This window comes from Bombus terrestris, chromosome 3 (assembly GCF_910591885.1).
Source record: "Bombus terrestris chromosome 3, iyBomTerr1.2, whole genome shotgun sequence".
NCBI lineage: Eukaryota > Metazoa > Arthropoda > Insecta > Hymenoptera > Apidae > Bombus > Bombus terrestris.
The window spans coordinates 6,899,724-6,926,531 of NC_063271.1; the positions used below are offsets into that span (position 1 = coordinate 6,899,724).

The 26,808-nt window shown below is 44.9% G+C and overlaps 2 protein-coding genes and 1 long non-coding RNA gene across 8 annotated transcripts in view; 2 read left to right on the plus strand and 1 right to left on the minus strand.

Moving 5' to 3' along the window:
• Window positions 1-14,892, plus strand: part of LOC100642196 (protein split ends) — a 117,101-nt gene extending 102,209 nt beyond the window's left edge. For 4 of the 5 annotated variants that reach the window (XM_048414610.1, XM_048414609.1, XM_048414611.1 and 1 more), the window contains exons 8-13: window positions 87-10,218; window positions 10,314-10,433; window positions 12,291-12,407; window positions 12,562-13,329; window positions 13,428-13,586; window positions 13,712-14,892. In XM_048414610.1, the coding sequence (XP_048270567.1) occupies window positions 87-10,218; window positions 10,314-10,433; window positions 12,291-12,407; window positions 12,562-13,329; window positions 13,428-13,586; window positions 13,712-13,840 (11,425 nt within the window). In that variant the 3' untranslated portion in view covers window positions 13,841-14,892. The remainder of the gene's footprint in view (window positions 1-86; window positions 10,219-10,313; window positions 10,434-12,290; window positions 12,408-12,561; window positions 13,330-13,427; window positions 13,587-13,711) is intronic. The other variant, XM_048414613.1, reaches the window with a different exon arrangement.
• A 2,034-nt stretch (window positions 14,893-16,926) lies between these two features.
• Window positions 16,927-25,428, minus strand: LOC125387205. The gene is made up of 2 exons (XR_007227771.1): window positions 25,200-25,428; window positions 16,927-22,940 (listed from the first exon to the last, which is right to left on the minus strand). It is a non-coding gene; the product is annotated as an uncharacterized LOC125387205 (long non-coding RNA).
• Window positions 23,680-26,808, plus strand: part of LOC100652108 (proto-oncogene tyrosine-protein kinase receptor Ret) — a 32,794-nt gene continuing 29,665 nt past the window's right edge. For both annotated transcript variants that reach the window (XM_003394074.4, XM_012320494.3), the window contains exon 1: window positions 23,680-24,453. In XM_003394074.4, the coding sequence (XP_003394122.2) occupies window positions 24,405-24,453 (49 nt within the window). In that variant the 5' untranslated portion in view covers window positions 23,680-24,404. The remainder of the gene's footprint in view (window positions 24,454-26,808) is intronic.

Sequence of the window (26,808 nt, forward strand, 5' to 3'; positions counted from 1 at the left end):
AATAGACATCTTGGTTAGAAGCATAGCGTATGGCAATGGGTGTGGAACAGTTAAGTAGTAACGCGTCAATCCGATTTCTGTCGAAGGCATCACGAACACCACGACGGATCGCGTCCAGGAACTCCGCTAGTGGACGAAAGGCCGGAGAACTTGGTGCCTAGCGAGCCAAGACGGTTTCGCGAGAGAAGTCACGACGGTCCTCTCTCGCTACCGTTGCCGAGGTTCGCGGCTCAAATGCTGAACAACAATAACAACAACAACAACAACAACAACAATAACAACAACAACAATAACAGCAACAATAATAACAACAACAGTGGTAATAGTAATAACACCGGTAGCAGCAATAATAGTAGTAGTGGTAGTAGTCGGTCGAACAACTCGAGTCTCGCGAAGATGACCAGTCCACCGTGTATCAATCTGTCAACGGCGCCGAGTCCTCGAACGGCACCGCAGCCACCGGCTTCACCGCCGCCTCGTCACCTGAGTCCAAGTCCAACGAGTTCCGACAGCGAGACAGCACCTCAATCACCTAGTCTCGAAGAAAGGATACGTTCTCTCGACGAGAAGTACGAGAAGTGGTCAGGATCGAGGGCGTTAAGCGCTGCCGGAGGCGACGCATTGGCGAAGCTGGACGCCACGGCGTCCGAGAGATTCAGGTTTCGACATAAGTTGCTTGATTTGGATCTGCACGAAGTACAACCAAGCGATATCGTCAAGTCGGTTCTTGCCAAGAGAAGCGTGTTCGACGAGGACTCGAAACGGTTGGAGAACTTCAGCGAGAAGTACGAACCGAGAGAGTTTACCGGTGTGATCGGTGTCGGTGCGATGATCGGTAGTAGCGTGAGCGGCCTCGCGTCTAGCGGCAGTTGCACCAGTAAAGTTTGCTTGCAGTACCCATTTCCTAGTCATCCACCGGTACAACTGTCCAGCAGCACCTCTATGACCGGTCAAATCGGTATTGGCACCACGTCCCTATCGTCGAGTTTAACGTTTACGACGACCATGTCGTCGACGTTGAAAACTCCGGATCCACGGACGGTAGTCCAACACAACTGTGTGCACCCGACGCCGACCACTCCAATCACACCCGGCACATCGATCAAGACTGTTAGCCCCGAATTACCACCGGTTTCTCTACCGATCGGTCTTGGTAGCGGAACGGCAGCCACCAGCGGCAATAGTAGCGGTTTAGCGTTAGCGAGTAGTATTCATAGCAGCAACGGTAGCGTAAGTAGTATTCACGCTCTCGGAGCCTCTACCGCTCGAGGATCGATCGGTACCAGTGGCTCTTCCGCGTCGGCATCCGCGTCGGTCACCATCGCGTCATCGCTCGCTTTCTCGACGACGATGCCGACGATGGCGGTTCCCACGGCAGCCACCACGTCTGTCTTGACGACAACCCCGATCACGCAAGCCACGATCGCGACCACGTTGAACGCCACGTCGGCGGCTTCCTCGTTGTCGTCAACGTGCTCCCTGTCGAGTAGTCAGTATCAAACTTCCATGTCCACCGTCACCTCGATAATACCGTCTTCCACGACATCCTTGTCGAATACTTCGTCCTCTTCCTTCTCCGTCACCACCGTTTCTTCTTCGTCTTCATCGTTATCGTCGTCGTCGTCGTTATCATTGTCGTTGTCATCGTCGTCGTCACTGTCGTCGACCACCGACGCTTCCCGGTCTCGTTTGAGGAAGGAAGTTGGCGGTTGTAATCGAGAAAGTCGAGAGTTTCGGGACAGCAAAGACGGCAGGGACTCCAAGTACAGCGGCAAGAGCAAAGATTGTCAGAGAAAATCGCGGAAAGAGGATGTGGACGTTGAGAGAAATCGCAAGGATCGGGAGGAGAAGGATGGAAGTGGCAGCTCGTCTATGACGAACGACGTTGCCGATAACGACGGTCACGCGAGGGAGAGAGAGTTGAAGGAGAACAAAGAGATGCGATACGAGAGGAAGGAAAGAGAAGAGAGAGAACGAAGAGAGAAAGAGGATCGCGAGAGGCAGGAGAGAAGAGAAAAGGATGATCGCGATAGGCAGGAGCGGAAGGAACGGGAAGAGAGGCGAGAGAAGGACGAGGAGAGACGAGAAAGGGAGAGATTGGACAAGGAACGACAGGAGAAGGATAGGCGGGAGAGAGAGGAGAGAGAACGGGAAAGAAAGGAAAGGGAGGAGAACGAGGTAAAGGAGAAAGAGAGGAGGGAGAAGGAAAGATTAGACCGCGAAAAGAGAGAGCGGGAGGAAAGGGAGCGTCAGGAACGCCGAGAGAGGGAAGAACGAGAAAGAAGGGAGCGAGAAGATCGTGAGAGGAAAGAGCGGGAACTTCGCCTGGAGAGAGAAAAGCAAGAGAAAGAACGGTTAAGGAAGGAAAGGGAAGATCAAGAGAGGCGGGAGAAGGAAGAGCGAGACAGATTAGAACGAGAAAGGAGGCGGGAAGAAAAGGAACGTCTTGAGAGGGAGAGGAAGCGCGAAAGAGAGGAGAAGGAGCGGCTGGAGAGGGAACGACGGAAAGAGAAAGAGGAACGAGAACGGGCGGAGAAGGAGAAACGCGACAAGGAAGAGAGAGAAAGGCTCGAACGGGATAAGCACGATCGAGAAAAGAGGAGAGAACGCGAGGATCAGGAAAGGCGGGAAAAGGAAAAGTCCGAGCGCGAGAAAAGAAGAGACAGAGAAGAGAAAGACAAGGAAAAGAGGGATCGCGAGGAAAGCAGGCGACAACCCACCGAGAATCATCTTCATCAGTCCATTTCCCAGTCTCAAAATCAAATTTCCCCCGGGCCGGTGTCTATCAAGCGACGATGCTCGTCGCAGGATGGCCCGACCGAGGATGACACCAAACGCATGAAGATCTCCGAGCACAGGAGGGACAGCAAAGACCGGCCTAAACAAAATAGAAGGTCCGAGGATCGGAAACATAGGAACGATTCTCACAGATCCAGTCGCGAAAGTAGGGAGAGCCGAGATGGAAAGGAAGGTAGCAGTGGTAATGTATTCACACAGGCTCAAGATACCAGGGAGCAATCTCACTCGACCGAGATGAGTAGAGAGTCGACCAGGGAGAACCGAGAGAACAACCGCGAAGGTGGCGGGAAAGAGAAGCAGCGAAGCAAAAGGAATCGATCCGAGAAGGAGTCCAGGGAGCGGAGTCCAAGAGTGTCCCACGAGTCGGACAAAGAGTTTCTATCGAGACTGGATCTTTCAAAGCGCCACGACTCAAATTCGCCGAGTGAACAGACCGCAATTGGTTCGAATCATTCGCGAGAGATGCAACAACAGCATCAGCATCACCAGCACCAGCACCATCATCACCAACAGTCTTCCTTGAATTTACACAGTGACGTGGACGACGGTCCTCTATCGACGACCGATATTCAGGTAGCCAGGCATCCATCCGCCACGGACACGGACAGCGACGAACCTAAGAAACACTCCATCTTCGATATCGTTGACGACGAGCCCGCATATATCAGTATGTATGATAAAGTGAAAGCACGCTCGACCAAGAACATGCAGAAGCTCGAAGAGGAGAAACGGCAAGTACGACTTAAGGACAAATTTTCACAACTGAAGCAGAGTCGAGCGAGGCGGGAGGAGAAAAAGCAGAGTACCTCGTGGGACGGAGACTCGGTGTCCAGCAAGGCTTTGACAGAAGACGAGGCTACCTCGGAATCTGACTCGGCCAGAGCCAAGTCTTTGTCCAGAAAGAGTTCTCGATCTCGAATTCACTCCGACACCAGCGAGGAAGAAGAGGCAGCGTCGTTCAACAACAAGATTCGCAAGACCGTCAAGACAGAGAGGTTCCTGGAAAGCGACGTCGATCTCGGATTCGCTGACACTGAAGAGAAACACAACTCCGTGGAGACGACGAACGTGGTAGTCGTGAACAGTGTCGTTCACTCGAACGTGAAAGAAGAACCGCGCACCTCGGACGATGACGAACGGATTCCGGTGTCATTCAGCCGTGGTAACCAACCAGCGATCGTGGTTAACAATCATGAGCGGGATTCGTCGCGGAAAAAGTCACACAAGAAGAAGCAGAAGCGGCAAAAGAATTCGATGTCGACCGAAGACAGCCTAAGCAAGACCGAGTCCTCGGACACTGTCGAGCACAAGACCAAATCGAACACCGTGACGAGTAACGCGGCGGCGACGGCGGATTGTCGAGCCAATCATGCGACCGAGTCCGTCAACACATCCACCACCGTCGTCACATCTGGTACCACGACGGTTTTGGAAACGACGGAGGAGAGGATACGATCGGACAAGAAGCAACGGAACAAGAAAGATAAGAGGAGAGACAGGAACGCGGATGAAAAAGCGAAGGCACGAAGAAAGAGGCTCAACAGACAGGAAGCTAGAGATTCGCAACGTATGGAAGATATATTTGGCCCTTTGTCAGATGACGTCGACGATGCTCCGTCGAACAATGCGCTCTTCGACCGGTTGGCCAACAACACCTACGCTTCGGACAGCGACGGTGGCCACAGTCCGGTGTTGGACGTGGAACGAGTCAGGCGAAAGGCGGAGAAGAAGCGTCGTCATCAAACAGAGGACGAGAACAGCGTGGACTTGGCCGAGGCGGGACGAGAAATCGAGGCGAAGCTCTTGGGTCTACCGAACTCGCCGAAATCGGCCGTTGCGTGCACGGAGAGTAACGATCATGACGTATTCCGATTTACCGACGACAACGACAGCATCGAACCATCCACACCGTCGACCATTCCGGAAAAGATCAAGGAGAAGAAGAAAAAGAGAAAAAAGTCAAAGGAAGAGCGGAGTCGGAAGGATTACCATCATCATCACCACCACCATCATCACCATCACGAAAAGACCGGCGAGTTGCCCTACCTGGGGGCGGATCCTAGTCCTCCGAGAGCAAGTAGTCCGTTGATTCCCAAGACGATGTCACCTACTCTGCCTACACCTAGAGATGCTTTATTGAGTCCCATTCCCAAGGTTTCGTCCAACACCTGCGTGTCATCGACAACAGTACCATCGTCGATGACTCCTCCATCCAGCGGCGGCATTCAATCAGCCGGGAAACCAGAGAAGAAGAAGGACAAGTTCATCCCAGGTTTCGGTATCGAGATCGACGAGACTATTCACGAAAACGCGGTGAAAAGTATTTCAGAACCGGAAGAACGTGAAAGCAGGGAGGAGTCGGAAGTGAATACACCGACCACACCGCCCACTCAAACCGAGGACAAGCCACGAGTCGCGATCTCTCAGGAGGAAACTGAAGACGCAGTAGCTGCTCTGCTGGAGGAAACTTTCGGAGTGTCGACGGAAGACTTTTCGTATGAAGGCGAAGAGGAAGATGCGGAAACAGAAGACGCGGTCGGAGCCCCGGCCGAGGCGCCTCAAGAGGACGTCGAAGAGATGCAGCAGGCTGTCGAAAGTCTGAACGCCTCTACGGCGGAGGGAGAGACGGATATGAAGCCAGACACTCCTCAGAGCGAGCACGACTTGCAAATAGATACAGATACGGAGGAAGACCCGAACTATGAGACGTTCGATTTGAGCCAACCACCGAAAACGCCAGACATTCCATCGTATTACAAATCACCTACTAAGACCCCCGCCGCCGTCACCACCGTCGTCGCGCCTTCCGTACCTGCGACGGAAAAGACCATCGAGGCGCGCAGATCGTCCGTACCAGCGAAACCACCGAGTCCACCGACATCCGTGATCGCTCACTCCTGGAATTTGAACGAGAAGCCGCGGGAGGTGGTTAAGACTGTACAAGCGGCCGAGATAGTCGAGGAAACCAACGTTATAGCAACCAGTCCCGAGAGAATGAACAACTCTCAGCGTCGCGCTTCGATCTCGCCACCTCCGCAGTACAAGCAACCTGTGTTAGGTCCTTGCAGCGTGCCGATCACCAGCGAAACGCCTAGAATAGCCGCGACCAGTCCTAGACCGTCAGTACCACAGCCACCGTCAACGCCGCCATCCATCGGCGTGCAGTCCCTTTACCAAAAGCTCCCCGTGTCACCACAATCACAGATGGTCCCATCCATGCGACAAACTTCTCCCAGAATGCAAAACATCCCCGCGGTTTCCTCGGCCTCCTCGAACCAAACTCCACCGTTGCCACCACCGTTGGTTCCATCCAGAATGCCACCTTTGGTTCCCTCGCAACTGTCGCCGAGAATTTTGCAGCCACTTTCACCTAACGGTCAATGGTCTCGAAACTCCGCCCTCAGTCCTCACGTACCGAGCGTTGGTAAACCGTCACCACCACCAGCCAGGATCGCGGTGAGCAGCGTACCCGTCTCCGCTCACAGGCCGGACACACCGACGCAACAGATATATTCCACAGCGGCCACTCAGCAACCGGTTATTCAACATGCTCCAGGCATGAGAGCTCTAGCACCCAGTCATCCTAGAGGTGGATTACCGCCGTTGACGCTGAATATTCCACACCGTCCTTACATGCCCGTACCACCTTTGGCTCCGGGTGGCGTGCAAGTCAAGAGCTCTAGGGATTCGGCTCTCAGCAGCAAATCTGTGATCGAAACGTTGCTTCCGGTAAATCCCAACGAACCTCCGCAACGTCTGGAGGAACCGAAATTGTCACCAGCCGTTATCCCAGAACCGACGAACAAAGCTTCCACTTCTCCGAAGGTTCCTTCACCGAACCAACCGCCCACGTATATCCCTGAAACGGCCAAGATCGAAATCAACGCTAGCACGTCCAGCCTGGTATTCGGCAAACCGACCAGCATCCCGGAAACCTGCTCTTTGTCGTCCAGAGGTCAGAAACAAATTCCGGGCTCCATTACCACGGACAACAATTTATTGTCCCCTAGGCAGAAGCAAGAGATATCGAGTCTTCAGCTTTTGACCACACACGTGCCACGTTCCTCGACACCCAGTCCCGTGATAGTCGCTCACGGGCAGCCTCACCTAGTCCACAAGTCCGTGGTGCACACCATCGGAGCGTCCACTGTATCGTCAGCGAATCAACCGCTGATCAAGACGGTGGTACCCATGCCAGTTTGCCAGCAGCAGCAGCAGCAGCAGCAGCAGCAGCAGCAACAGCAGCAGCAGCAACAGCAGCAGCAGCAACAGCAGCAGCAGCAACAGCAGCAGCAGCAACAGCAGCAGCAGCAGCAGCAACAGCAGCAGCAGCAACAGCAGCAGCAGCAACAGCAGCAGCAGCAGCAGCATCAACAACAACAACAGCAACCGCAACAGCAACAGCAGCAACAGCAACAACAGCAACAACAACAACAGCAACAGATCCCATCCAGTGTAACAGTTTCCATGCCTGAGGAAAAATGTGTCGTCACACAAACGTCGCTTTCGTCTCTAAACAGCAGCCAAAGGCATTCTCCGGTTCTGCAATCCAGTCATCTCTCCAAGCCTCACCTCCCATTGGTATCTACAGTCTCGCAAGCCATCGTCTCCAGAACGACGACGACGGTACCTTCCACGGTTCTGTCTTCCGTTCCCATTGAACAGAACACCACCGAGAGCGTGCTAGAGTCGCGGCTACCACCAGAACAGGAGCTCCAGGTCGATCCCGATGCACAGATGGCACAAACAGCTCAGCCCATGCAACTTACTCCGCCCATACAATCCACTCAACCGATTGATGTTATAAAAGAGGAACCATCCGATATCCTGAAGCACGAGGATACTACCGCGATCAAAGAGGAATTCTCGAACACCGAGTCCGAGCAACCATTGAATCAACCATTGAATGCACCATGCGCCAACTCGGTTGACGCAAAATCTCCAAAGGTCGAGCAACAAGTGGACCAGATCAAATCGGAGAAGCTGTCGTGTGCGTCAAAATCCGAATCCAACGATGGCGATCGTCTCGTTCCTAAAATGATGGAAGTCGAAATCAAGACGGAACTCGCGAATCCCGAGGTTAAAGAGGAAGAGGAAGAGGAGGAAGAGGAAGAGGAGGAGGAAGACGAAATTCCAAAGGAGAACGATGAAGTTGATATGGAAGAAGAAGCAGCGGAGGATCCACTGAAAGAGCCGTGCACGGATCCGCTCGCGATCGATGCGTCCAAGGAGGATCCGGCTGACAGTAAAGAAGACAGCGACTATTGGTCTGCAAAGGAGGTGAACATCGAGAGCGTGATAAAGAAGGTAGACGCGTTGTGCGATGGCGAGGGTAACGAAGATGGTGACAAGGAAACGGCACAGCACGAACAAAGCGTTACCAATGAGACACAGGAACAGCAGCCAAAGAGCAACGAGTCCGAATGGTTTAACCGCGCCGAGGCAACCGAGCCCGAAACCAAGAAGAACTTCGTCGCGACCAACGAGGAACAGGACGAGGGAGTGGAGACGTGCGAAAGCGAGTCGACAAAGAGTCGACGCGGTCGAACCAAGAGCAGACGAGGATTCGGTAGCCGCGGCGGTGTAAGCACCAGACGAAGCAGCAGAAACACGACCACCACCGTTGTGCATAAACGAGGAGCGAGGACTTCCAGGGGAAGCAAACATCACGTAGAGAAGAACAAGCTGCCGGCGGACGTTTACGAATTCCACGACGATAGCGAGGAAGATAATGCTGGACGGCCGCGATTGATTCTCACGATCAAGTCACCAGTGCCGAGTATGACTGGTCCGAACGCGCAGCCAGCGACGCCTATAGCCGCTGTGAAAGAAGTACCGCCGGAGGAATTCGTTCCTCCAGCAGCGAACACCAGAAAGTCCAGAAGACTGGCCGAGAGGGATGGAAGTAGAAACACGATCGACGACGTGATCGAAGACGTCGTGCGTGGCTCCGCGATGAACAAGGGGGTGATAGGAGGATCCATTGGAGGGAACGTTCACGCCACCAGACGAAGCACTAGACACAACAACTCTTCTCGTAACGTTCAAAGCATGGCGCAACAACTTACTGAACCTAGAAAATCACCGCGAGGTGTTCGCGGCAAATCGGTACGAAGAACTTCCGAAAACGACGACGACGACGAATATCGAGAACTGATAAAGATAAAGGAGACACCTCCGGCGCCGCAGCAGGAACCCCAGAACAAAGAAGAGAGCGTCGTTTCGCTTCGGGACGAGACCACGCCGAAGCCCGAAGAAACGAGTCAACAGCAGCCTGCAGCTGCGCCGTCACCTACGCACAAACCGGTATCTCATGAACCGATGACGCTGATAGATCCAGTCACTGGAATGTTGATACCTATGAGAGAGTCGGAGGAAGGTCAATACATTCCTGTTTCCACCACTTCTGGACAGGCGCAAGCGGTGAGCAGAGCCACGTGCGATTCGAGAAACACTCCGGCTGGTTTGGTGAACGCTGCGGTCGTTGCGCCCAACACGACCGAGACGTTGCGATCGAAGCAGCCGCAGCCGGAGAATTTAACCGTCTCTGAAGAACTTAAGAAGGAACCAGCCCCGGAACCGCTTCAACAAAATCAACAGATCCAACCACAGACCAGCGTTATCACGAAACCACAATCTCCGGTTGTTCACCAAGTCACCTCCGCAGTCAGCATGGTTCAGCCATCGGCAACGATTTCTACCACTGTTACCTCTATAGCTACGACGGTGGTAACTATTCCACAGACGACATCCACTTGTTCCACCCCGTCGAAACCTACGAGCCTCAAGGCTCACGTCTTGAACGCCAGCAAGCTGACTACACCGGCGCAACCGCAGCAGCAAGTGGTCATTACCAAACCGACGGCCTCCAGCGTGGTTAGTCAACCGCCATCGGTGGTGCAGCAGCCACCAAATCTTGTAAAATCAACGCAGTCCGTGCAAGCTTTGCATCTCCAAGTTTCTAGCAATAGAGTATCGTCACCGAGCTTAAGTCCACGTGCTAAACAGCCGGTAGCGCAGATCGGTGCTGCGAATGGAAAAGGTCAAGGACAACCCATGTCACCAGTATTGAATAATACTGGTGCTCCACCGAATCCTAAGCAGCATCTCCTACAGGCGGCAAAACAGCAGACACCCACGATAGTGAATCTTCCTCAGAAATTAGCTATGAACGTCCAACCAGCTAGTGTAACGACGACTCCGACACCGAGAATTCATCAACCTATCTCTCAATCAACGGCATTGAAAGGCATCAACGGGCAGCCGCATCCTTTGAATCCGAAGGCTCATTTGCTGCAGGCTGTGGTACCACCTATGGTCCCAGGTGTGGTGGCTAGCCCACCCACTCAATCTCACCTGATAAACCCGCAGCCCGCTAGCGTCAGCTGCTCGAGACCTCCAGCACCTAAACCACCACCGGTAATGGTTATTTTCTTTCAAAGATAAACATAGAGATAAAGTGCTCCTACGTAAAAGGGAAAAAAATTTAATTTATATTTTGACTATGATCGTAGGTAACGGGAACGATGGAGCCACCGAAAGTAGAAGTGTCGATGTCCGGCTGTATTATGGTCCCAACACCGAGTCCTCAGGCACGGGGCGTATCAATATCAACGTACGAAGGAGGACCACTGGTAAGCATGATGCTCGTAACATATATATATATTTGTCGTTTTAAACCATATAGCAAGATCGTAATGGTCACGTAATGTTCGTTCGTGATCCATCCTTGCTTTATATTTAAATTGAATTAATCTGACTTCGTTACCGATTGAGTAGCGAAATTAATACAAATTGTGTGTAACCATTACAAATATACGTTATAATAAACAGTAGCGGACAAAAGTTTAAGACGATGATTTGTAAACCGGATTACAAACATCCTATACTCATATTGTTCTTCTATTCGGTTTGTCTCTTTGGAATAACATAGCTGTACGTTTGACCTTTGTAACCTCAGACCGTCAATTGTTAAATACAAACAATGTAGGAGTTACAACAGTTAGTTATCGCTCAGCACTTGTAAATAGTGGACATTAGTTTAAGACGAGCTGTGTAAAACGTGAGTATGAGTACAGTTTCGAACATTCTGATTCTGGAATGTCGAAATCATCGTTTAGTGTAGCTTTTATTGCTTTAAAATTCATTTAGGTAGGAACGGACTATGGGTAAATCAAAGAATTTACTTGAAACCGAAAGGGAACAAATCGTAAGGCTGCGAAAGCAAAGTAAAACCTTCAGCGAAATAGCAAATATAATGAACAGGTCAGAAACGGCTTGTAAGCAAGCTTGGTATAAATTTTTAAAGGCAGGCACGTATTGCGATCAACCGAAAAACGGAAGACCACGGAAAACAACGGCGGCAATGGATCGCCGGATTCATCGATTGAGCGAAAAGGATCGTTATCGTACTGCAAATAATATTGCTGCGGAGATAAACTGTAAAAACGATACGCAAATTAGCGCTAGAACTGTTAGGAGAAGATTAGAAGACTTTAACTTAAGAGGACGAAAACCGCAAAAGAAACCATCGTTGAGTTCTAGGAATCGAAAAAGACGACTTGCTTTTGCTAAAGCTCATAAGCATTGGATAAGTGAAGACTGGCAAAAGGTATCGTTTTTAGACGAATCGAAATTCAATCGCGTCTCTTCCTATGGGATACGGTATGATGTTAGACGTCGAATTGGCGAAAGTTTGAAAACAGTGCGTTTTAAAAATTCTTAAACATGGTGGTGGAAACGTTATGGTGGGCGTGTGTTTCTCGAGGTTGCCCTGGTTCGATATGTCGTATTAATGGAGTTATGGACCGTTTTCAATGCATGGACATACTCAAGAGCACAATGTTGCCTCTTGCACGCAACAATATGAGTAATGATTTTATTTTTCAAAATGATAACATTGTGAAACAGTTTTTTGAAGAAAAAAATATTACCGTGCTGCCGTGGTCGTCGCAATCACCAGACATTAATCCAATCGAGAATTTATGGAGCATCATAAAAAAGACAGTACAAGGTTATAATCCGAAAAATTGAAATGAACTTTACAATTGAAACAGCTTGGAGTAATATTACGGTAGATCAATGTAAAAAATTAATAGATTCTATGCCAAGAAGATGTACCGAAGTGATAAGAAATAACAGATATTGGACAAAATATTGAATTTAAACAAAAATTGTATATATTTTCTTATCAATAATTAATAACTTTTTGTGTAGTCAAACTTTTGACCGACGAAATATTATACAGATTTCGTTCCTTTTTTATAACTTAACTACTGAGCAAAATATCAAAATGAAATGTTTTTTGTAAGTGGATAAACAAATGTCTAATTGGTTAATACCAAAAGTAGAACATTGTATTTGTATTTTGTTATGGAAAGTAAATCAATTATTTATTTTTTCCATTTCGTCTTAATCTTCTGTCCGCTACTGTATGTATGTTTTCTAAAAATATGTCGATATACGAATTAACTTGGCTTGGTTTTGGCTAGCATGGGAGTGTGGGTGCTACTCCATCACCAGGGGGTCAATATGGACTTGTCCCCCCACATCGATCCCAGAGTCCTCCATTGCCCCCACCTGCCCATCATCATGCTAATGCTTCTCAGGTACTTACTATGCTAACTACTCTGTTTCAGTTTTACTAAAATGCATCGATGTTACGCACACGGCAAAAATGTTTCTACTAATTCTAATGAAACTTCGAAATCATACGGTATCTTGTCCATGAAATAATTTTACTTATAATGCGTTTACATCTAGGGTGACGTTGTCAATCACTATGGCGGACTGACCAGAGGCGGAGAGCTCCCACCTCACTACATGCACCCACAAATGCTGCAGTACCAGTACTTGCGTGCACAACAGGAGGCTGCTTTAACAGCCCCGCGCATAGCTTACCATATTCAAGAGACTCGATCTCCTCATCTACCTTTAGATCCGAAACTCGAAACAGGCATAGAAGACAGCCACAGCCCACCGTTGGAATTGAGACGTAGTACACGAACGCCGCACGATCGTACTACCGATAGTCCTCAAGTAGCTCAAGTGTACATGATGCACGGAACAGTGAGATTACCTCCACCACCGCCACCGCAATATAATACGGGCAGTAATCCATCGTTGACTGGGGCGCCAGCAGCAGCTGCCAGAGGTGGTTTTTACGAACCTCCACCGGCTCATCTGCGATCTCAGTATCCTATTGCTGCCAGCGAGGCGCCAAGCGACAGAGCCATCACCCCCGATAGGCCTAGAAAACACCAAGTGGTTACCCCACCTCACGCTTCTCAAGTGCCACCGCAAGCAGATTCATTCCAGATGTTGTTGCAACGTTACCCGGTTATGTGGCAGGGACTATTGGCTCTCAAAAACGACCAAGCAGCGGTGCAGATGCATTTTGTTTTCGGTAATCCAAATGTGGCCAGAGACAGTTTACCATGTAACAGCGATGGATCTACTCCACCACTGAGAATCGCTCAAAGAATGAGACTGGAACAAACTCAGGTCGAAGGAGTAGCAAGGAAGATGCAGGTATGTGTGCTTTCAGAAATATATATATATATATATAAATAATATAAATCCTTTTTCTATGTACTACAGCCAGCTATTTCATTCGCGATTTCTTCCAGATGGATAACGAACACTGCATGCTCCTTGCGCTTCCTTGTGGCCGAGATGAAGTAGACGTATTGCAACAAAGTAAGAATCTTCAAACCGGATTTATAATGTATTTACAACAAAAACAGGCCGCTGGAATTGTCAATATCGCTGCACCAGGATCGCAACAAGTACGTATCGCAAATATTTATAATATACATAACCATATGTAATGCTATCACTAGCAACGACAGTTACGATACAATTGAAAGATGTAAACTGATGGAAATAAACATGGATTTCATTTTCTTTGCAGCCTGCATACGTAGTTCACATTTTCCCGTCGTGTGATTTCGCAAACGAGAGCCTAGCGCGAATTGCACCGGATTTATTGCATCGTGTCGCAAAAATCGCCCATTTGCTCATCGTGATCGCCACGGTTTGAGGCCAACCAGTGGTCTATTGGATTACAATATACCTATACTTCTCGCCTTCACGCACTTGTAGGACGCTTCGTACGTGGCATGAAGCCTGGAGTGTCCTCCTAATGAGGTGCAGTATCGTACTACGAACGACGGACGAAGAGTATTTCCGAGGGAGCGAGGAAGGTTTCTCCTGCGGAGTTATATCAGTGACAATCAAACGGATTCTCCGGCGAATCGTACCGATTTTCTAGATCGTAGGCCTAAAACGTAGGTACGGGGTTGTGTAGCGTAGAGAGGCTAGCACGGTCAATGTGCGAACATCACCGAGCGTGCCTTTCTTCCCCGGTTTATTTCGCAATGGCGAGTTTCATTCCTCCTCGATGAAGTGGCTCGCGGTACCACTCGTCTAACTGACGACGTTTGTGAGATCGACCGACGTCACTCTTGGTCTTTCTGACAAGCGGGTCAGGCACAACCCCAGCCCTTAGTGAAGACCTTCGATTGATAAAAACCACGCGATGTCCTCACTGTTAAAGAAAGAAAGGGAAGAAAAAAAGAACAAAAGAAAAGATTTAAAAGAGCGAAAGATCGAGAGAAAACGAAGGAACAAAAACTCACACGCGTCCCTCCTCTAGGAAAACAGTAAAATAATATATCTACCGTTGCTCTAGATGGACAGTCGATTTCGTAAGTAAGAGAATAGAGGAAGAAGATTAAAAAAAACTAACGTACCCCCTACCACTATAATACACGAGCTATTTTAAGTAAGGCTTAGATATTAATGATACTGTATAAATTATAAGCGAGCCAGCGAGGGCATAACTACTGTGATTTTAATTATTTAACGATATATATCTGCGTAAAGACGAAGAAAACAAAAAAGTAAAAACATTATAAAATGGTGACCGATTCTGGTCCACGCGGTATGTGATGTGTTTTTTGTATAATACTGCTCTATATAAATACCTATGTATTATATTAATTGTAACAATAGTTGCTGCTGCCGCTGTTGCTGCTGCCGCTCGTGTCGAATTAGAAAGTAAAGTTACGATTTAGACCTCTAGCGAAGAAACGTGGGAAAAAAACTACCTAAAATAGTGTTTATTCCTAGTGTAATATAATTTCCAATAGCAGGATGTATCATATTATTATCATTATTATCATCTTAGCACTATGTATATTATAAAAAATTTTTAATATTCTTATTTCGATTCTTTATTATTATAATTATTATTATAATTATTATTATAATTATTATAATTATTATAATTATTATAACTATAATATAAAATAATATTAATAATATTAATATATATATAATATTATTAATTTTATTATTATTATCATCTTTATCATTATTGCTGTCATCATCATCAATTAGTATGGCTATCATTATTATTATATTATCATTATTATTATTGTCATTATTATGTTATTATTACTTATTATTAATTACTACTACTACCACTACTACTGCTACTACTATTACTACTATACTATTATCACCACTATTACTACTATTATTATTACCACTACTCTACTATTACTATTATCGCTGCTATCAATTATTATTAACGTTATTACATCAGGCTAGTTAGAACGTACCAACCAGCACATAAAAAGAAAAAAAGGTAAGGGGCTTAAAAGTATGTCATATTGGATGAACACGATACAGTATGACCGATCTCATTGACCATTGACGTCGCCCCATTCTGTGTACACTTCCATCCCCATTTCTCTTATACTTTGTCGCCTTTTGTGCGATGTGTCATAGACTCTTTAGCAATCGTATCGAGGATAATAATGCGCTTACGTGTATAGACCAGAAATTATATTATATCACACGAAGCCGTGGATGAAAAAAAAACATTATTAAATAATATAAAGAAACTTACCTATTTACGATATTATTGCTGCTGCGCGTAGGGCGCATGCCTCTAGAAAATAACCTTATGGAAAAGTATTAGGGATGGTCAAAACATACGTTATATTCCTGTTACCCGTGTTCAATCGACTCGAAATATCGATCGTTTTACAAATCGATTTCTCGTTTTATCTTGTAACCTCTATTTTCTGTACTATTTCGAATGATCGCTGATCTGACGACTCAGTGTATTTTGTTTTTTTTCTTTTCGTTTTTTGATCTATCGGACATCGAATACATCGATATTATATATGTTATATTATATTATACGATACGATATATACGATTGATTTTAACGCAATTAATACGAACGAAACAAAAGTGTATACGCATTATACAAACTATAAACGATGGTGTGTTGACGATCCCTAAAGGAAGCGCGATTAATTTAAGGCAACGCGGATACTCGTGGAGCGTGTGCATGTACAGTGTAAAAGATGCGTTGTGCATATGTACAGTGTAGAGGTGTAAGTGAGCGTGCGAGACGCCGAGTTTAAAGAAAGCATATATTACAGCTACGGTTAAGTCTACATAATAGGACGCGAACAAGACGCTCACGTCGCGGTATATTTCATTCGTTTTTATGATAAAAATCGCGCCTTCTGTTTTCTCTGTTTCTCCGTCCTTCTTCTCCTCTCTTTCTTTTTCCGTTCATTCCTCGTTTTTCCTCTTTTCGATACTTTTCCACTCTTCGTCGAAATCGTTTTATATGTATAGGAAATTCAAGTTCCCGCGACGCGTGTGTCTACGTCGTGTCTTATCTATCTTGTAAAATATCTGTGAATATTATGATTTAGTTTCTTCCTATTATAGGCTACTGGTATACAAAAAAGTTTATGTTACTATTTACTTAAGAGAAAGAAATGTACAGATATCCACCATTTTTTGTTTTGTGTTTTACTGTAGTTATTGATAATTATATGGATATTAACGATAATAATAACTATGATTAAAAAACTTGAGCACGGCTCGACGCGTCATTTTTGAAACCCGTTAAAAAAATTGCGCGACGTTTAATTTATACGCGAGATTTCTATTGCTTACGACTAGTGTTCGTCGATTACAATGAAAATAAGAAAACGGAAAACGTTACAGCGTTTACCATTATAAATCTGTCATTTAGAAGTTTAGAAGCTGGACTTCGTCATCGTTCGAGAGGTAAAGAATAATATAACACATGAAAATAATACGATCTATAATTTATTTGCATCTTGTATCGTATGTTATTACTATCTTTTCTGTATTGCTTTCTCCACATAAGTTTTCACTCTGTCTAACGACACTTTTGTATTTGTTACAAGACTCAAGTATGATCTTTCTTTTTAATAAACATATATGATCATATTAATGCATATCTAGGAGGGCCAGTGAAAACGTAAAAATATTTGTTTCTTAGTATGTAAAAGAAGATAGAGAAAGTTTTCCTATTATAAATATGTATCGTGTATCATACATAAAAATAAGATATTTCAGAGTACTTCACGCCCTCTTTGCAACATTCGCAGTATTACGATGCATTTTTGTCTTATACCGATGCTTTGTAATTGGTTATGAAAGTTTCTTACATTTTTCGTAAATAAAATATAAATTTTACATCAACGAAATACTTGACTTTGAAACGTATATCGAAAATATCCCGCAAATTTCTTTTCTGGTACATTTTTATGACTTTTTAAATGGTATTATAACTTTATCGACAGTAGGTAATACGTGTATCTTGTAAGTAACAGCACAGATAGCGCACATACAAAAGAACAGTTATCGACGTAGTTGTAGACGTAAGTTGTCGTAGACGACCGCGATAATTTCAAAGATAAACGATTTTTATAGAATACCTTGTAGCTATAGTATAATATGCCAACTTTTAACAATCATCTTTTTCTAATAATTATCAAACTAGTTTTTTTAGAGATAAATTTTACGATTATATTTTGATTCGCGAGATTATATCAGAAATCGAGCATTTCCTTTAACAAATAAAAGACATACAAATGATGTAAATTTATTTCAGTGATTAATGGAGATTTTCCTAATTGGAATTTTTTAGTGTTACCATATTCCCCCACATTTTTAGTTTTAAAAAAGTTTGTCTAACTAGATGATTAACAAAGTTTAATTAAAAAATAGGAATAAGCAGTTTTTTGTATATATAAAAAAAAGCCATTTTGCGGACAGATACAAGCATGATGCCACAAACAGTCAACTGCTGCCAATATTATCCATCAACTAACCGGCAACAACGATCTTCTTGGAAATGATAGTATAATATAATTAACATAAAAAATTAGATAATTTATTGCAAAATAATTGTAAAAAATGTATTTAGAGAAAGTTTGAACAAATCAGTATAGTTCGATAGCATTGTTCGATCTTGTTATTTATCCCGGAAAAAGTCACACAAAATCAACAAATGAAATTGAGAAGTGGTTAAGACCACGTATAATTAAACGAAATATCGTATGAAAAAAGACAGCAAACCAGCTTACGAAAATTCCTTGAAAATAGCATATCATTTCCAAGAATCGGCGAACTTGTAGCCCCTGCTACGTCTTGTTCTCCTGATATATAAACGAAACAATCAATGAAAAAATTTGTCGAATCGCGGTTGTGATAAATTCGTGGAAGAAACTTTGTTTCCAAGAATCGGCGAACTTGAAGCCCCTGCTACGACGCTTTCTTCCCCTGATACAAAAATGAAACAATCAAAAAGTTTGCCAAGTCGTTTTCTTCGATATACTCGTGAGACGGGTTTTATTTCCGAAAATCGGAAAATTTGTGCCACCTTCTATTTCGTTATTTATGACGTCATTAAATGCCGTAATTTCCAGGAATTTCAAAGGGTTTCGGATACCTCTTATGTTCTGAATAATCAGATGCTTCGTTCATTTGGAAAATGGCTTTGTTCTATTCAAATGAATTTGCAGGTTTGTAATAAATGTACGATTTTACAATAACTTGATTCCGTTACCTGACTAGTGTAGATAAAACAAGTCTTCTTATACGAAAGTGAGAATGAAGATTATAAGCGCTCGAAGTACGGTGCAACGTATTGCCGCTTGTTTTCGAAGCGTCACTAAGAATACGAGCCTGTTTTCGGCCAACTCTGTACAGCCGGTCGTCAGGGTCACGTTTATACCACCGAGAGTATCGTGGTGTAGTAATATGCGTATAGTTCAGACGTTTGACCGCTAGAAGCGCTAGTTAGTGAAGCGCACTTTCGGCCGAATTTCTGCCAAGCTCATCGGCGATCTCCTTCTCATCATCTTTGTCTGCGGTAGTGGTCGAAGTTAAGATTAAATTCTGCTGGTAGATTTTACACGAAGTAGAGAATTCTACGTTTCCTCCATACATTTTTTAGCATCTTAACTCGCCTGTGACTAAGTTGAAGATAGTTTCTTTTTATTTATTAACTTATTTATTACCATCTTACCGCGTAAAGGAAGAAGGAACAACGGAATGTAGAAATTGAAGAAGAAATGGGCATTCCTCTGTGAAGGAATACAGACTTGAGATGCATAGTGGAATCGTCGAAATTGCGTCAAATACGAACAATGTCCCAGTTTCTAATAAAATATGCAACGAACGAACACGATCCTAGCTTGTTCCATATTTTCCATTCTTTCCTATTTTCACATTGAATTTTACGTCTCCTTCTCCGTCTGTCCTTTTCACATCGAATCTCACTCGTGTTGTACCGCGTGAAATTTATTCGCTTAGTCGTTTCTACAACATCCGTGCAACGGCGTATCTTTGTTCTTATGGGAATTATTATTCGATAAATCACGAACTAACGAATGGGCGATATCGCAAAAAGAAGGAAATTTGTAACGTTATACAACGTATATCTCGTTGAATCGCATCGAGATAATAACAATGCTATACCGTAATACCGTGTTTCATGCTATTATAGGAAAAGCACAATAAGCCGAAACAGCTGCTTACTAAGTCCTCGACGTTCCCAACGTTCCACTTGCTCATTAGGATTAACGGATGCTGCGTGATATTAAACGAAAAAGAAAAGTAACGCGAATTTGAGCGCCACAGCGCAGTGGGCGGACGAACTACGCTTTCGTATAATTCAATTTCAATCTGAAACACGATATAGCAAACGATACGATATACGCTGTTTCAGACCATTAATTCTTGACAAACGAAGCGGACAATAATTACGATGGATGTTATTGGTAATGGAGTCCCGGGATGGTTCAAGGTTGCAAATAAATTGGCCCTCCTGCATCGTTGACCTAGGAAACTATCTATTAATTTCGTTTATCATCGCATCAAATAAACGACATCGAATATACGGAAGGAACGAAAAAAACGATCGTTATTGGTTTATTAGTTCCGACTGGCTACCTTACGCTCAAAGCGAACATCTTCACACGTCTCGTTCGAATTGTCGGTGATTTTGAAAAAGCTTGACGAGAGATTCGTTCTTGGTCCCACGACTCTTTTCTCCTCTTTTTCTCTATCATCTCCTATTTTCTTCAACCTTCTCTTACTTTTCGTACAGCTAGTAAAAGTATTCGCACGCTTTTTCTACGAAACTTTTTAATATTTCGTTAGTACCGATATAGACCGATACACGACTATCGCGATTATACAGTAGCGAAACTTCAAATCGATTCATTCAATGTTCAAATATCTCGATGATCTTTCCAAGTGAGCGTTTCCGCCAAATATCTCGTAACTTCTATAGACATTTTCAGATTCGTTTCCAATTTTACCGACAGAGTCGCGAAACTTGAGACCAACGTGGAAATGTATATAGAAACTATAACAAGACACTCATCGCGAAAATACACTTTAGCGAGAAATTAACATACAGCGTGAACAGTAGCCTGGAAACATACGATTAGTGGCAAAAATGGTCTAACTACGGGTTATGGATTATTAATATGGCGAACGATTCATTGTTCAAATATCTCGATGATCTTTTCAAGTGTGCGTTTTCGCCAAATATCTCGTAACTTCTATAGAAATTTTCAGATTCGTTTCCAATTTTACCGACAGAGTCGCGAACTTGAGACCAACGTGGAAATGTATATAGAAACTATAACAAGACACTCATCGCGAAAATACACTTTAGCGAGAAATTAACATACAGCGTGAACAGTAGCCTGGAAACATACGATTAATGGCAAAAATGGTCTAACTACGGGTTATGGATTATTAATATAGCGAACGATTTATTGTTCAAATATCTCGATGATCTTTCTCAAATGTGCGTTTCCGCCAAATATCTCGTAACTTCTATAGAAATTTTCAGATTCGTTTCCAATTTTACCGACAGAGTCGTGATAGCAAGATTACAATGCCAATGAAATTTCAAAACGTATTGTACGATATATAAAAAAAAGTTTTAATTCTTCCGTGCCATCGTGTTGCACACTGACTGTTCGTTGATCTGACGCGAATTCTCTCTCGTATGCGAAATAAATAAAATAAATTAACTGGAAAAACAGCGCCGGATGAGTAAGACGAGGGATGAGATGAATCCTTCCTGTATGACTCAGCTTTCTTTCCCGATCGACTTTCTCGCTCCGGGACGACTCTCGTTTCCGCCCGTGAAAACAATACTAGATAACGTCTTGCTACGTAGAACTGTAAAAGAATCTCAAAGAGGTGGTGTAACGGAGTTAAATATAGCACGATGCAAAAGCTCCTATCACAGGTGCTAAGAAACGAGAGGAAACTGAGCGTTCGTTAAACAAAAATATCTGGATACAGCGTACGTTGCACTTTGCAAGTAGCTTGAAAGTGGAGAAAAATTAGTAACAAGAATAATGAAAAGATAGAAATAAGAGTGATTCTGCGAGAATCTTAAGAACAGCGGAATTGATACGACAGGCTCGAACAAGAATTTGAGATCGGTAAAACGTGGTAGGAGCGAGACCAAGTCCATTTGTACTCCATTGCCGACTGCTGCGATTAATAAGTACCGTATACCACTATCAAATAATAGTCTTCCTACCATCGTAAAATCGATGACGATATTCGACAACTACACCGAACTATACTAAACTGTACCCGTGCTAACGTATTATGAAAATAGCGTAAGCGAGTACGAGGCTCGAAGAAGTGGAATTTCGAATTTATTCTACGTGTAACGTCACAGCCTACGTTTCGAAATTATGCAACGATTTTTCCACGAAATATTCGACTCGAGCGACTGTACTTTCGTAGCTTAATCGGGCGCGATCACAAAACTATGGCGAAACTATTGGATTGGCAACTAAGTGAATGCGGATTTTGTCGATATCGCCTAATGACAAAATCCGCAATCACTTAGTTGGCAATGCGATATACGAAGACGGATTGGGAGGAATAAAACGAAAGAAAGGCGAGAGATGGAGAAGGCAAAACGGATAGATAAGGTGGCAGAAACGAAAGATCAAAAGCAAAGGATCGTAAATGATTTTAACGAGGAAACGATGATGGTTCAAGGACACTCTCGGCGTATTATTTTCTAGAAGGGTTCGCGTGCACGTCACTGTATACGATAATGTTGGTCAACGAACCCTGCTGACGATAGCGACGGATCAATTGAAATGCACCCCTCTCGTCCTGTGTCTCGCGTTCTCTGTTATCGTTTCAAAGGGGAGATCCTACTCTCCCCGCCGAAACGTTGCTTTCGAACCATCGAAAGAGATTAAGCAAAACCAGAGCGACGGTACAAGAAAATTTCGCCCGCAGATCGCCAGTCAAACTTACGATCCGCCGTAGACGTACAACATGTTCGTGCGTATCGCTTTCATCACGGAGCGTGTCACGTCAGCCTGACTTTGGCTGCGATTATCAAAGCGTAAAATTATTATTATTATACGTATAATATCGTAATTACGTTTATAAACATTAGCCAATCGCAATATTTTGGGAAAGAGAGAACGTCGAGTAGAAATCGGCAACAGAAGCCGAAGCTATACCTTGTGCATAGTAAACGAGAATAACGTTCGTTTCGTTTGATATCGATTTGATACGAAAAGGCGTCTTACCTTTTAGGCTTAGAAGGGCTTGAAGTTTGGTTGGGCGACGTTAGGTGCACCAACGATGCGTGTTTTACGGACGTTGAGGCAAAACAGAGACGTGCCGAAACGTTGGACGCGATCGGTATATTTCTCTGCTGGACAGTACGAACTAGTAGAGGCGATAAATATTTAAATGAGGCGACACTCGACTTTGGAGACAAAAAGAACCTAAAAAATGTAAATTTAACGCGTTAAACGCTTTATCGCCGCCTGGGAACCGACGCTAAACTTTTCGTTTAGGAGGTGTACGTCGATCCCTCGAGACTGAAACGAAACTTTTTGTTTATACACACACACATGAATTTTCCGTACTCTAACGAAAACTAAAACCCGTTCAGCTCGGTGTTTAACAGCGTTGCGATGAAAGCGCAACGTAACCCCGTGGAAAGAAGAAGAAACTTTTACGCTAAAGTCGCGTGCCAATCGCCAATAACAAAACGTAGCAAGTACATACTTAGGTATTATTAAGTATAGCCCAAAATGTTCGGTCATAAAAGTAGCGTATATCGTTGATTCCTCCGCGTCACGGAGACTAGCGTCGTTTCCCCGACGACAGGAAAAGAGAGGAAACCGAGCAAATGGTAAACGGCGCGGAATTCGGAATCGATGGAAATCTCGAAAGGCAAACGAGAGGACAAACGGAAGGCGATGCAAATAGAATAGTAAGAAACGGTGGAATTGCGCGAAAGGCAAAGGTGCGTCAGGGTGCCGCGGAAAGGAATAATTAGAGCGGGTAAATATGGGAAAAGACTCGCAGGGAAGGAAGGGTCGCACCTATTCCCCGAGCGGCTGTGCCTCGTTCGGTTTGTCCCGATTCCTCTCGGGGGTGCGCACACGTGCGTATTCGTACGCGTACGCGCACGCGCACCTCGCCTCCAATCGTACCTGATAACGGCGGGTGTCCGACAACGCTCTCAGTTATGCCTGATGCGGCTCGGCGTCGCGACGCGGTCTCCGACTTTTTTTCCATCCACGTACCCCCGATACATCGACTTTGTTTTCTCGTTTGCCTGTAAACGAGCGAAGAAAAGGCGCGCGTGCCGAACGTCCGGTCGGTCGACAGGATGAGATCACGTTCTTTCGATTCGAGACGATGACATCGACCACGCGTGTACCGTGTTTCGCGACATCGACCGGTCAGTGGCTGGTAAACGAAACGTCCACTCGTGCGGCCGATCGCTAATGTACAGCTGTTAGGTAGCGCGTTTTACGACTTATTCGACTCGCACGTCAGTCGATAGCCAGCCGCGTCTTCCTCGAAAACGGACGATCAACGCGAAACCGCGAAACAACGTTTCCAAGCGTTGTCCGACGCGAGTTCTAGGTCGCTCGAGGTTGTCCAGCTAACATGCGCGTAGTTCATCGAGCAAACGAACGAGTCCATCTTCTTCGCCTTTTGCGTACATTCGCGTAGTTTGTCGGTCTTCTTTACACGCGTCCAACGAAAACCAGTAGTCGAAAACTAGTTAGGAAATATATTAGGAAATCGTTAAAGGCGATCGAATGGTGCAAAGTGGAGTGAAGTTTCTGGTTAGAGCGATCTACTGAGGATGTAGGTAGAGCGACAACGTCGCCGTTTCTTTCGATCGTTTGGGATATATCGCGCGAATAGCTCGCTTGATCGTGACAACGATGTTGCTGCTTGCTTTGTTGTTGATGCCGATGGGGATTCTAGCCTCTGGTAAGTAAACGGTGGAAACTTTATTATTTGGTCGGGAACGTTGTCCTTCTTTCTCTTAGATAGTCAAATAAAAACAGGTAAATACGAATAAATAACCGGTCGAGCCAAATACGGTGTATCTCTCGATACGCGTCAGAATTTTAATAATCTTATTTATGCTTGTCTTTAGACGTTTAAACGTCTAAAACGGCTACCTATAATATACAAGCCGTGGCGCAATATCTTCGTCATCTACGATGGTTTTTCAAAAACATGGCTCCTTGAAAAGGAAAGAGAAAGGCGAGAAATACGAGCAAGATGAAAAAAGGGATAAAAATGCGTGCGCTACCGGCATAGCACGTCGCGCCGCCGTGTCGTGCTCGATCGCGCCAAGTCACGCTACTAGATCTACGACGAATCAACGCGAACCGGCATTGTATGCTAAAATTTGCGTACATTGCACAATCCGAATTAGCATCAGCGACTGGCCAAGTTCGGGTTCGGCATTTCGTCCGATCGACCTAAGTGGAGCAAACGACTTTAGCGATCGAAGCGATTCGCCGGACGAAAAACCGAACGAACCGAGTATATTTTCAAAGGAACGCCGCCACGCGAATGTTTGTGGACCGATGACATTCGCACTTGACCGTAATCGGGGGACACGATATCGCGATATCGCGATGTCGCGTGCAACCTCGGTCTCACGTGATTCCGATGCAGTCGAAAAATCGATACCGCTTCGCTAGAGTTCATACGTTTACGCTTACCTTTCTCCCTTCGAACCAACGTCCTCTTAGCGTTTCCCTTTCGATCGCTCGTCCATTCTGCGGTTTCTGTCGAATCGCCGATCACCCACGAACGAGAATCGTCGAACGGATCCAAGCGAATCTACGAACAAGATACAAAAAATATTACGTCACATTCTGAGAAGGTTGCAGTACCAGGCCAAAATAATTTACTTATAATTCTCAATGAGAATCGATTGTAGAAAGTCTATAAATAAAAAAAAAAAAAAAAACATTCTGAGATGTTATCGTTAGATGGGTTTGTTTAATTATTTATAGATAGCAGGTTTAATTGTTCGAGCCGTGGTATCGCGCAGATACGTCGAAATGTAAATTGCGAAGGAAAATTTGTAATCTCGCGAAAGAAGCTTTGGAAACAAAAATGTGATGCAGCTTTTACACATTTCGCAGCCCCCGAGAGAAGCTACTAGATCGAGTTGAAATCGAACGCGTGGAGTAGAATAGCGAGCGCATAATAATTACTAGACATCGGATTTCCATGAATTTATGCGTTCGTGGAAAATTCGCAGCTGCAAAGATAATTTGCGTAATGCGCGAAATTATATAAAATATGCAAAACAGAACGCCTGTTACAAATATTGTCTAATAAACGAAACAAATCTCTCTCTCTCTTTTGATCTTAAAATTCGATTTCGTTTATTTAAATTATAAAAATACGAAAAATCGCATAGAAATCCGCAGTTTAATATCGCGAAACGTTTAACGGCGCCGTTTGTCTCGGAAAATTCATTAACGCGCCATTACAGCGGTCACTAAGAGTTTTCGATTAATTACAAGACACCGAGCGCGTGTGCCAGTTGCGTATCGCGCGCTAACGCGGGGACATGCAAAGCGATCATTTAACGGTGGAAAAACACGCGAGAATCGGACGAAATCGAGCCAACAACCGGTCGATGGCGCATCGACCGATTTCGCACGGTTCTAAGAACGATCGAACGACTGATTTCAAAATCGAGAGTCGAATGGAAGCGCGATGCGCGTTTTCTCGTACAATTCAAAACCCGCGAGACGCAATCGGAGCGCAACGCGTTTATCTCAGGTTCGCGAGAATGGCTTTCCGTTTGCGTATGATTTCTCGGTGCGTGAACGCGCGACTCGACGCGAGTACAAATGAGCTGGTGGTACGCTCGATGAAATCTGGCGCGCGCCACAATGCACAGGATTTCTAAAGTTGAATTTCCACTGTTTCCACTTTGCGCTGGATGAACGCCGCTTACGTCTTCGTTTCATACGCGGATGAACTTAAACTTAAGCGAAAATGCGTGGTCATTCGGTGTGACTGAGCTTCTTCGAAGTTGCCAACTCTGTCGTCTTTCTCGCTTCTTCATCGCGTTCGTATCTCCTCGGATATCTTCCTCCTTTCAACCACCTTACTCCGAAAGAAGCGCGGAATACGCGAAAGCTACAGAGATTACGTGCAATGGTAAAAAATGAAACGTTTAAAAACAATTTATTCGAAAACATTTTTATATAAAATCAATATGTTTTGATAATATCTATCTAAATGTAACATCTACTGCGAGTTATATAGAGGCGAGAAGGACAGAGGATTAACACGGTGCGTGTTGAT